This window comes from Cornus florida, unplaced genomic scaffold (assembly GCF_030987335.1).
Source record: "Cornus florida cultivar Cherokee Brave unplaced genomic scaffold, ASM3098733v1 CherokeeBrave_3.0.0_Hap2_Chr04, whole genome shotgun sequence".
NCBI lineage: Eukaryota > Viridiplantae > Streptophyta > Magnoliopsida > Cornales > Cornaceae > Cornus > Cornus florida.
In genome coordinates, this window is record NW_026775574.1 from 70768540 (window position 1) to 70780606 (window position 12067).

The window sequence follows — 12067 nt, forward strand, 5'->3', positions numbered from 1 at the left end:
GACCGAATAAGAGAAAATCAAACTATATAGGAAAAAAAATGTTTTTGTACAATTTTTTAATTTTCGGTTCATGAAAATAGAAAAATCTGAAATCAAAAAATTATTCTTAAAATTGTATCAACAATTTTTTCGTAAAATTATATTTGTTGCAGTTTTTTTAAAATTCTTTTATGATAACTACTTTTTGAAAATACGTTTTTAAAAAAATTACTTTTTGAATTTTGATTTTCAAAAAAGTAACCAAACAATATATAATTTCGTTTTTATTCTGTTTCCTCCAATTTCAGTATATTGGTTGGCTATAAGTTATCTTGAAGTGTCCCTAGCTTAGATCTCTTCTGTCAAAAGTATATGCTAATATGCAATTTGCAATATTTATATAAGCCAGTCATGCCTAATTACATAATTTATTCATACTTTTTGTTTTTCCCACAAGGAATGAGAGCAAAATGATAGAAGGAAAGCAAGTATTAGTGGTTAATTGTGAGACTGGGGATTTTTTTTAATTTTTTAATTTTTGTTAAAGTCCTCTCAAAATATGATTATTTGATATTTCAACAAAAGCAACATTGAATACAAGTCAATACAAGTTATCCTAATCAATATGTATAATATCAACACAACCAAGGCAATTTCAGTATCTACCATCGTTTATTTGTTTATTTTATCTTGCTTCTAGTGGATTTCTGTTTTCTTTATTCCTTATTTAGTTAACTTTATTTTTTTGTCAAGTCATTTTTTGGATTGGATTGCTAGCTGAGAAGCATGATACCTCTCCCTGCTTTTATTTTGACCCGACCCGGCCCAACCCAAATTCAATCATTTTTGTAATATCTATCCAATACTAAGCTCCGTTTATTTAGATGTAAATTATTTTTAAAAAAATAAATTTTTTTTTTAATGTTTAGTTGTTATAAAATATTTATATAATATATATATATATAAACTTGACGACCCATCAATTTTTAGCGACATTTCTAAAAATGGGAAGTTGTTTCCTCACTTTTTATATTGTTGAATGGAAATAGAAGAGATTTTGGAAATTAAGATAAAGAAATAAAACAAGTTCTTTTCTTTTAAGTAGTTATTTGGATTTGGACCCATTTGACCATTGTATGTATATATGTTTTGTGTATTGACTAACTATGAAATAGGTGGCTGAATTGAAAGAGTTACCTAGAATACATTCTCTTGGTCCCAGCTGACAATTTATTTGGAAGTTTGTATATGAGATATAATTTATGTCTTCTTATATATGCATTCTAAACTAAGCAATTAAACACAAATTAGTCTCAGTTGGTTGCATCTACTTTTGATTAGGGCCCAGATTAAAGGAATGAATGTCTTTAAGATAAAGTTGGTTTGAAAAAACGAAAAGATTCAGACATCATAATCATTAGAAAATAAAACCCATCTCTTTGTCCAAACTATATATATTTATGTATATATATATATACATATATATATATAAGTGCTAGCTAGGTTGCTAGCTAGCTCATTCCCTTGCCATTGAACTCAATCTTAGCAATGTTCTTTACGTGAACCTATTTTCAGTAATGGCTTTTACAGGAAGAGTATCAATCTTCATTACAGTGCTAGTAGTTTTGATCTTCCATGGCGTGAGAAGCTTGAGCTATGATGATGATGGACTACCTCTGGTTCTGGGTTACTACAAACAAACATGCCCCTTGCTGGAAAAGATTGTGCTACGCCAAGTCCAAGTTGCGGTGTTCAGAGATCCTCGGATGGCTGCCTCACTCCTTCGCTTGCATTTTCACGATTGTTTTGTCACGGTGAACTCTAGCCCTCTCTCTCTCTCTCTATATATATATATATATATATGTCAAAGATGGTGGTGTCAGAGATATATATATATTTGTCAAAGATGGTGCTATAGGAGCTCTTAGAGCACCCTTAAAACACCATCGGCAGGGTCCCACATGGGAGAAAATTTCTGTCCCAAGGATTCAAACTTTCTACACCTAAAAATTTTGAGGTGACAGTGTCCGATCGGCAATCCCCTATATATTTTCCCATGAAATATTATTTCTCCAAAATCCCTCTCTTCCTTTGGCTAGAACCATAAAGGGGATTCGCTAGATTGGCCAAAAATATAAATGGGCTGACATGGCTCTCTACATTTATAGATATAGAGAGTCAAATCTCTCACGTGTATGTTTAATTTCTTGTAGAAAACGAATAATGAATTTTGATATGATTTATCAGGGATGTGATGCATCAGTTTTACTGGACAGCTATGGGGGCATAGTAAGTGAAAAACAAGCTGGGCCTAATATTGACTCTCTAAGAGGATTTGAGGTGATTGATGAGATCAAGTACATTTTGGAGGAGGCATGTCCATACACTGTTTCATGTGCTGATATTTTAGCCCTTGCTGCTCGTGACGCTGTTGCTTCGGTACATCTCTCTTGTTTTAAATTTGGATTTGGTTGTGCAAATAAAACACACAAGCTTGATCTCTCTAATAAGAGTGATTTAGGGAAGGCAACTGTGGAATTAAGCTTATGTGAGATAGATGGTGGGTCTCATCACATGACGTTATGATCACATAATATAATCAGTTACACCACTCTACTCACATAAATTGAATTCAGTAATTATGAAATTTGGTTCTTAAATCATTATTCCTCTAATAAGAGAAAAAATCTATAATATCTCGGGATATCATACTCCAGGGGCCTCTTAACCGTTGGATCATCTATCAGATGGGTTCCACCACTAGGTACAACCATATCTAACGATTGGGAACCTCAGGATATCTTATAGTAGAACTCACCTGATAGATGATCCAACGACCGAGAGACTCGGGGGTATTGTTGACTTTCACCTAATTAACGAGCATATATTTTTTATTGCCTTGGAGATAATTAATTGCTAGTTTTTCTCGTGAGGGAAGACAAGCATGAAGATTTTGTACTTACTAGTGCTATAATTTGTGTCTAAAAACAAACCTACTTATTGATAATAAATGATCAGCCTTGCAAAGTGAAAATTGAGTTTGTCACATGTAGAATCCGTTTGTTTGGACGTAAAATATTTTTTACAAAATATTTTTTTATTTTTTAGTGTTTGGTTGTTGTAAAATATTTATGAAGAAAAAAAATATTAAAATTTAATAAAAATAACTTATCCATCAATTTTCAACAAGTTATTTTACATACCTTACTCGATGAATTCAACCTCAACCTAGACCTTTGCCAAATACCGAAAAAGTAAAAATAAAAGAATATTTTACTTTGAAAAAAAAAATTTTATTTCGAAACAAACGGAGCCTACGTAACGAAATTTTACCAATGCAACAAATCTAGGAATAAAATAAAATAAAATAAAAGTTGAACCATAAAAGGGGGGTTAATGCTCTTTTTTCACAAATATTGCACCGGGCTAGAACCAGATTATTTGACAAGGTCTTGTTTATAAATATTCATATATACACACAAATGCATGTATATTATATATAGAGTTATGCTACTTGAGCACAAAATAGGCAGATTAAACAACGCAAAAAAAAAAAAATAATAAATAAATAAAATAATAATAATAATAATAATAAGTAACTTATGTGAGTCTAACTTGATGCAGCCTCCTTAATATGTATTGAAATAGATCATTTAATCAACATAAATGAAAAGTGACTGATAAATATATTTATGTGTGTGTCACGTGATGCCATTTCGTCAATATAGGTTAGATATTCTGTCATACTTTTTAGCAATCTTTGCTGATTTTTTTTTTTTTAAAATAACAGAGAGGTGGTCCCAGATGGAATGTATATTTGGGCAGGAGAGACTCTTTAAAAGCAAGCTTCAATGGTTCCAACCAATACATACCTGCTCCAAATTCCTCTTTAGAGACTCTCATTGCCAATTTTCGACAACAGGGTCTTGACATCAAAGACTTGGTTGCTTTATCAGGTAATTTTCTGAACATCCACATTACTCAAATGTGCAAATATAGAAATATGTGAGTCTAATAAATTAGATTGACCCTCGGGACAGAAACTTATACCTACGGAGGTTTGTCGCATGATTAAACTAACCCACGGTTTAACATCCTAGTGGAAAGATGTAACAGGTGAACGCTTGCCTATTTACCCAAAAACTTATGGTATTAGGAAGTGTTACATACCCACCCATTTATACCTTTTCACTTTTCATTCAGATCCGATGCGAGATCAAATACCCTTGTAACATTCTCCCCCACCCAAACTCGAACAGCCCTCGTTGCGCGATCGGGTCACCCTACCTACTCGGATGGCACACTCGGACACCTCCGAGCCTGGCGCTTGCTGTGACACCGGATCAAGAATTGGGTCTGACTCTGATAGTAACTGTAACGAGTGGGTATTGGGTAATATTATATTCCCACTCATTTATACCCCTTTTACTTTCCATCCGAATTCAACGTGGGAGGCAAATACCCCTGGTAACAAAAGACCTCTTTAACACTAAAGCATGACCGGATAAAACCAAAATAACCCCTAATAGTTTTATTTATGGAAAATTTTATCCTCTCTTTTCTTTCTATTTTCCTTCACAATGTAATCTTCATGGGTTTGTCTATAGGTAGTCACACAATGGGAGAGGCAAGATGCTTAAGCTTCAGGCAAAGAGTCTATGACCAGAACACTGAAGAACACTTGTACCATCGCAAGAGAAACACAGAATTCAGAAGAATCCTACGGTCCATATGTCCGAAATCAGGGAGAGACAGTGAACTGGCACCGCTTGATCTAATGACTCCGGCGAGGTTCGACAACCACTACTTCCACAATATTATTCGAGGAGAAGGATTGTTAATATCCGATAATGTGTTGGTCAATGAAGATTTTGAAGGGGAGATAAAAAAATATGTGTGGACTTATGCCTTTAATCAAGAACTTTTCTTTGCTGCATTTGTGGATTCAATGGTCAAGATGGGGAACATCAATGTACTCACTGGAGAAGAGGGAGAGATCAGGAGAGATTGCAGGTTTGTAAACACCTAGGCAGTGAACTAGAAGAACTATTTATATGCATTTCAAAATGTTGTACTTGGACTAGCAAATTAACCTTTTTTACAAGTTACAAGCTAGTATGTAAATAAACTTTTTTAGACTTACTAACTTTACTTTGTCAAACCGGACGGGGACGGGGATGGCGCCAAGGGCGGATCCAGTCTTTTTGAATGAGGTAGGCTAATTTTGGATTGGCTAACTTTGGATTGGATTACCATTACTATTTTTTATTTATTTATTTATTTTTATTTTTATTTTTATTTTTTTTGGACTGGGCTTAAAGTAGTATGGTAAAAAAAAATTTTTTTTTTTTTGGGGTGAGCTGAAGCCCTGCTTCGCCCACCCTTGGATCCGCCCTTGATAGCGCCGTTGTCATTCTGAATGCCTAGGAACCTAATTAGGCCGAACTTATCTTATCATTTATCATTTAGCAAACTCGTAAAAATAAATCTACTATCTGTTTTACGTCAAACAATATGTGATGGAATCTAATTAGGCCGAGCTTATTTTATCCTTTATCATTTCATAACCTCGTAAAAACAAATCCGCTTTTATGTCAAGCAATACTCATTTAGCAAGACTCGAACCTCTCACCTCTACTTGGAGAGAGGAGAGGTTAAAATCATTGCTTAAAACAGGAATGAGAGAGTTCATAGGAAAGAAGAATCTTGTGCAATTTGATACTTGCTCAAAAGCTTCCAAAACTAGACGGCTATTAGTCATTGTTTTACTAGTTTTTTTTAAAATAAAATAAAAAATTGAAAACAAAAATAAAAAATTAGTAGTCGGCAAGAATATGTGAATTCCAATGCATTTTAATCCATCCAAAAATACAAAAAATAAAAAATAAATAAAAATTGATCATCTCAATATAAGCAATAGGAAGTGTGACAAGTATAGAGCAATGGAGACTGAGGTGGGTATAAGGGACTTTGGTGGTTCACTCCCTGTTGATAATGTGCAAACACTAGCTTCCAAGAAGCCCAAGGACATTCCCAACCGGTATATTCGGCCGGAGGTTGAGCTTGATATAATTTCCGTTGATGAGTCTTTACGAATCCCGGTCATCGACATGAGCAAACTTCCCGGTGACACTGATGAATTATCAAAACTTCATCATGCATGTAAAGACTCGGGTTTCTTTCAGGTATATTACACTTTTGTTCACAACCCATTATAGCCCCATGCTTCTTAATCAGTCCAATCATGTTAATACATATATAAATGTTAACATGATTGTTTGCCTCTTTAACATATTGAATAGAATATCTAATTAACTGATTAAGATATATATATATATATATATATATATATATATATGTTTGGTGGCACCAAATTTGGAATTAGAGAAAATTTAGTACAAATTTTAAATTAAACTTTCTTCAATCACAAGTCCAAGGCACCGATTCGATGCTCCCAAATATTAGGAAAAATAATAATAATAATAATAATAAATTTAAAAAATTAAAAAAAAAATTAGTTACACCATTACATTATAGTAAGTGTAACATTTAGGTTGTCATCTTTACCCTTTTGATCTTCCAAACATTTGGTCCACTTAACAATATTCCAATTAGTTTTACAAAACCATCTTCAATAAAGAATATAGTACATAATATGTATAATCATGCTTCAATAAAGGGCTAAATTCTAACATAACTGTGTTGGCAAAACAGTTGATCAATCATGGAGTATCAGAGGCAATTGAGAAAATGAAAGTGGTCACCGAGGAGTTCTTTAAGCTGCCATTAGAGGAGAAGGTAGCATATGCACAGCCACCAAATAGTATTGAAGGTTATGGCCAAGCCTTTGTTGTGTCTGAAGATCAAAAGCTTGACTGGGGTGACATGCTCTTCCTTTTACCCCTACCAATCACCCAGAGAAACATGAGCCTCTGGCCTAAAACTCCCACTTCTTTCAGGTAAACAAAACATTTTAAAACAAAATTTTTGATCAAGTGAATATAAATAAAATGAAATTTTGTAACAAAATGTATGTATATATGTATCAGATCAACCTTGGAGAAGTACTCATCAGAGCTGCACAAAGTATCAATCAGCCTTTTCATGTTGATGGCTAAAAACCTTGGGATTGACCCTGAGAAACTCACGAGCATGTTTGAGGATTGCACACAAGGGATAAGAATGAACTACTATCCACCTTGTGTGCTTGCAGATAATGTCATGGGTCTCACTCCACATTCGGATGCAACCGGACTGACCTTGCTGGTTCAAGTCAATGATGTGCAAGGGCTTCAGATCAAGAAAAACTGTAAGTGGGTACCTGTTAAACCTATTCCCGGTGCAATTATCATCAACATTGGTGATGTTATGGAGGTAATTAGACCATAATACAACAACACTTAACAAGCAAGCAAAGGGTTGCTATTGTTCATCTTTTTCATTGAAGATTTTGTGATATTGAACACTTTTACCTTCTTTGAGTGCAGATAATGAGCAATGGAGAATACAGTAGCATTGAGCACAGAGCCGTTGTGAACTCGGAGAAAGAGCGCCTTTCCATTGCTGCATTTCACAGTCCAAACCTTAGGGCTGTGGTTGGTCCTTTGCCAGATCTCATGAAGGAGAATGGAGCAAATTATAAGACATTGAGCAGTGAGGACTATATGAGACTGGTGATAAGTACCAAACTTGATGGTAAAAGCCTAGTGGATCATATGAAAATTAAATATGCATGACTATCAAATAATTTTAATCTACCATACTAGCTCAACTTGATAGAGATTGTTCCTACTTCAACTTGACATTCAGCATGGACTAATATACTTCCAGTTTAGCAAATCCGACATGGAATAACTATCTCAGGAAATCTTCTGGCTTTCTGGTGTACTTTCTTTATTGGTGAAAATTCCAATAGTTTTTTTTTTATTTTTCCTTTTTTTGGTATAACTTCCAAGATTCATTTAAAATTGTAAACAAACATCCAACATATCATTTAGGAGCACAACAAACTCACATCTGTCAATCTTTCCTGTGGCTGCAATTCTGTTTCTAAATTGGCATTTAATTGTGTTTATTCCTTTGCCTACAGTGGCTACCAGTGCTCTTTAAGTTTTGTCAGAAAGCGTTCCTTCTACATCATCTTCTTATAAAAAGATCTTCCTACCAGGAAGAAACTCAGTAGAAAAGATGAAGTAGAAGGAAATAGAATACTAACCCTTATCCGCTATCTCTTCAAGATAACTCCTAGAGACCCTTCCTTCTCGAAAAGATAGTTAGAAAGAAGGACCACTAAGAGCTATCTTGAAGAAATAGCTGATCTTATTACCATGTAAAACAAGAACACCAATGTTGTCAAGAATAATCACATCCCTAAATAATATAATTATTTAGTAAAATATGACCTCCTTGAAAATTTTGAATTCTAAAGTACAATTACAATAATATTGTAATACTTAATGTAGGTTAGCATTCTATTTACTAATCACCTCTTGCAATTATCCAAAACAAAATTGAAAACACCATTGGGTTGGGAGGATCCTACCTTGACCTAACAATCGAAGGGTTGGGAGGGTCCTTGATCTAAGAATGGAAGGGGAGGGGTACAATCAGGATAGCTTGCCCTGGCTTGTGTTTGCCTATAACACCAACAAATTAGTAGTTATTCCAAGAAAATAAAATTTATTTCCAAGTTTTTTTTTCTATTAACCCATTGAATGAAAATGAATTGGATCAACTATATGGCACGCATTCCAGGATAACCCAAAATCAATTCCTAAAAACTTGTAACCTTAAACATTAAAACAATTGTGATAGTCTAAGGTGTCTATATAATTGTGATTACTAAGGCATTTAATAATCACTTTCTCAACATTTAATTTTCCAACTATTTTTCTTTTTCCAAATTTACAGTCTCAATTTTGTTAAAACTTTGTTATCTCTAAATTAAGGTAACTTGAATGGTTTGAAATCTTCTCTCTCAATTAAGATTAAGTATCAAACTTGTGTTTAAGACTGAATGTACCTATTGTAGCTTCATTTAAAGATATCAATTCATTTAAATTACCATCATTGAAAGAAAAAATACATTGGCTTTAGGCAACTTATCCTCTAGAATTCTGTCCATAAAACCCAACTTTATTACACAAACTGACATTGATTACATGAGATCTTAGAAAGAAACGAAACAAAAAAAAAAAAAAAAAAAAGAAAAAAAAAAAAGAAAAGAAAAGAAAAGAAAGAACTAAGCAAAACTGTCCTTCAAGGAATTTTTATCAATCCATTCTAGGTTGAAGTTTTAAGTCTATGTAGCATTGAGCTATGTTGAAACCTAAATCAGTTGTTCCCAGCAATCACATTTTCTAAAAAGAAGCTAAATTGGCAAAAGCAACATTTTTCTTATTAGTACAATTAGTAAAAAAAAAAATTATAATAAAAATTTTTTAAAAAATGGGCATCAGTTCTCCGAGGTGATTTAGCATCACAGAAACATTCAGATGCAAATTACCCATTTGTTATGAGATTCATCACATGCCCATGAAAAAGAAAATAAGAACATAAACATACTTGCATATAGATACATACACACATATATATAGAACCTGTCAGGATTCGTGATTAACATCACACAAAGTCGGTGGATTGACAGACCAATGAATTTCTTCGTCACCTCGTCTTTCTCCTCCCAAATTTCAGATCAAAAAACTAATCACAAAAAGGTTTGTATTCAGAAGAAAATGCTAAAATCACTAGCAAAAAAAACAAGAGAATTTAAAACTAGATTAGAATAAAAATAGATGAGTTTTGTGCTCGGAACTTCTTAGAGGATTGTGTGCCATCACAGACAGTTTCATGAGAGACACTATCTTTGGAACACGAAAATTAGATCTTCACAGCACATCATGTCTGTCAAATACAACATTGGAATAACTATCTCAGAAAATCTTCCTTCTATTTCTTTACTGGTGAAAATTCCAGTTCTGCACAAGCCTATTTATTTATACCAGATCCATAAGGTAAGATTGTAAACAACTTTCTAAAATAGCATGCAAGATGATATTGTGTCTTTCAATCAACTACTGTGTCGTTAGGAACCCGTGCACGTGGCATAAGGTCACCTATTTATTATATTCATTTTCATCTTTTATATTCTATTTATTAATATATCTATTTTAAATTGCAAAGCAAGTTGGGCAAGTGCAGCTTGCATGGCGCTCACTGGCCCTTTGCCCATTTAGTGGACCTCACTTGTTGGGCAAATGACAAGTGAGCACTGGGCATTTGTTCAGCGAGTGGGATCCGCTCACTGGGCAATGGCCCAGCGAGCAAAGCCAAAACCCCAAAACCTAGAAAAATGATTGGAAATCCTTTTGATCATCAAATTACTCTAGGAAGTAAGATGATCATAAAGTAGTTCCGTTTGATGGTTGTTCAATTCTTTTTCCATTTCATTTTCACTCCACAGGATAAGCCAAAAACAATTCCAAACAAGACATATAAAAATAGCCATCCCATTCAAAATACCACAACTGACTAGGACTCAAAACACATGTAAAACATAAAAATAGAATGATTGGCTCAATCATGACCAGCCAACGGTACCCATTACAAGAGGCAAGTACTTGCAGATATTGACCTCTATCTACTGCTCAATCTAGATTTGGGCGAATCTCTAAAAAAGATTAAAGAAAAATTAGATATAAGTATTCAAATCTAAATAAAATTATTCTAAACTATGAAGTACCGGCAAAATGAATAATTCCCAAATTTAATACTTAAATGCTAAAAAGTAACCATTTGAGAATTATTAAGTAATGCCTTTCTTATAATGAATTATTTTATATTTAAACAAATTTACACTTTAAAACGCTACGAAATCCCTGATTGGAATTTGTTTATTGGGTCTAGAGAGTGTTTTGGTCAATGGCTTGCACTTGGTGTGGGCTTCTCCATTTGGTGGAGCCCACAACAAATTCCACACTCCACACTCCACAAGTGAAGTGGGGTATAGCGCCTCACCAAGGACTCAAAGTGAGCCATTTTGTATATTTTTTGTTTTTTAAAAAAGAAAAGTGATGGTGTGTGTAGCAAAAAAAAAAAAAAAAAAACAATAAAATAATAAAGTGGAGAGCGGGAGAGAACACCAGCCAATTTTTGCACACTGGATGCTCTAAACCCTAAAACATCTTCTCCAAGAGTTTACATAGAGATATACACTCTAATCCTACACATTTTATATTTCCAGATTTCCCACGAATTTAGGCTTAGAAATCTCATAAATAAAATGATGTGATACACAAAGACCACTACTTTCTTCCAATCTTCAATCTCACTTTTACGGCATCTTACGTGGAAGGAAGCAATTGTGGCTCTACACTTTTTTTAAAAGTGTAGAGCCACAATTGCTAACGTGGCTCTACAGTTTTATTGGACAGTCCATCCTATTGGTGTGCACTCTTCTCTCCCACTATCCACTTTATTATTTTATTATTTTTTGGCTCCACACTTTTTATTACTTGACTCAGACCCCATCACTTAAAAAAAAAAAAAAGATACACAAGGACAAGGACCCACTTTAGGCCTGGTCAAATATCAAGGGCACTACTCCACAAGTGGAGCATGGAATTTGGTGTGGACTCCACCAAGTGGAGAAGCCCAACCCAAGGGATTTAATTCTTTATAGTGCAAGCCATCGGCCAAAAAGGCTTGCGATGCTCTTAGATCGTAGAAACTCCAAACCCTTGCTTGCTAGATCTCCTCTTCCTTACACCACATTATTGCTCCACCAATCTTCAATGTCCAAATATGTCATTTGTAATGAAATGAGTATTTGATGTTTTGGGAAGAATGAAAACTCTTGATGCAGAGATGAAAATCCTTTTCAAAAAAACTTTCGAGAGTGCATCTCCTTCAGCTCTCAAGCTCTGTGTTCTCCTCCTTTCCCTGATCTACTTGCTCACTTCTTCCTATTGTAGAGATTTCTAAAGCTTAAACTTGCCTTGTGAGAGATTTAGACACAGAATTTTGTGGAAGACTTGAATGAATAATTTCAAAGAGAGAAATTCTCTTGTGGAATGCATTTAGGGTTTTA

At 34.1% G+C, this 12067-nt stretch overlaps 2 protein-coding genes, 1 long non-coding RNA gene and 3 other non-coding genes across 6 annotated transcripts in view; 2 read left to right on the forward strand and 4 right to left on the reverse strand.

Annotated features, from left to right (window-relative positions):
- The first annotated feature begins 1556 nt into the window (after window positions 1-1556).
- On the forward strand, window positions 1557-5414 carry LOC132305093 (peroxidase 20-like). The gene is made up of 4 exons (XM_059802775.1): window positions 1557-1793; window positions 2227-2418; window positions 3770-3935; window positions 4587-5414. Exons 1-4 carry the CDS (start codon window positions 1557-1559, stop codon window positions 5006-5008), a joined length of 1017 nt encoding a protein of 338 aa, XP_059658758.1. The 3' UTR covers window positions 5009-5414.
- Window positions 5415-5850: 436 nt separating this feature from the next.
- On the forward strand, window positions 5851-10142 carry LOC132303485 (S-norcoclaurine synthase 1-like). The gene is made up of 4 exons (XM_059800761.1): window positions 5851-6164; window positions 6694-6938; window positions 7029-7353; window positions 7467-10142. Exons 1-4 carry the CDS (start codon window positions 5922-5924, stop codon window positions 7713-7715), a joined length of 1062 nt encoding a protein of 353 aa, XP_059656744.1. The 5' UTR covers window positions 5851-5921; the 3' UTR covers window positions 7716-10142.
- Window positions 7174-12067, reverse strand: part of LOC132303486 (uncharacterized) — a 34285-nt gene continuing 29391 nt past the window's right edge. The window contains exons 4-5 of the long non-coding RNA XR_009481243.1: window positions 7452-7592; window positions 7174-7309 (exon numbers count right to left, since the gene is read on the reverse strand). This is a non-coding gene — a long non-coding RNA (uncharacterized LOC132303486). The remainder of the gene's footprint in view (window positions 7310-7451; window positions 7593-12067) is intronic.
- Window positions 9426-9516, reverse strand: LOC132305967 (small nucleolar RNA Z101). The gene has a single exon (XR_009481766.1). It is a non-coding gene; the product is annotated as a small nucleolar RNA Z101 (small nucleolar RNA).
- Window positions 9564-9651, reverse strand: LOC132305993 (small nucleolar RNA snoR14). Its single transcript, XR_009481790.1, has one exon. It is a non-coding gene; the product is annotated as a small nucleolar RNA snoR14 (small nucleolar RNA).
- Window positions 9783-9875, reverse strand: LOC132305976 (small nucleolar RNA U61). The gene has a single exon (XR_009481775.1). It is a non-coding gene; the product is annotated as a small nucleolar RNA U61 (small nucleolar RNA).

Excerpts from the sequence above, each read along its gene's own strand:
- LOC132305093 (XM_059802775.1), top strand. The coding sequence starts at position 1,557 with ATGGCTTTTACAGGAAGAGTATCAATCTTCATTACAGTGCTAGTAGTT. Across the intron at positions 1,794-2,226 it reads TTCACGATTGTTTTGTCACG|GGATGTGATGCATCAGTTTT; the intron begins GTGAACTCTAGC and ends ATGATTTATCAG. Across the intron at positions 2,419-3,769 it reads CTCGTGACGCTGTTGCTTCG|AGAGGTGGTCCCAGATGGAA; the intron begins GTACATCTCTCT and ends TTAAAATAACAG.
- LOC132303485 (XM_059800761.1), top strand. The coding sequence starts at position 5,922 with ATGGAGACTGAGGTGGGTATAAGGGACTTTGGTGGTTCACTCCCTGTT. Across the intron at positions 6,165-6,693 it reads AAGACTCGGGTTTCTTTCAG|TTGATCAATCATGGAGTATC; the intron begins GTATATTACACT and ends TTGGCAAAACAG. Across the intron at positions 6,939-7,028 it reads AAAACTCCCACTTCTTTCAG|ATCAACCTTGGAGAAGTACT; the intron begins GTAAACAAAACA and ends TATATGTATCAG.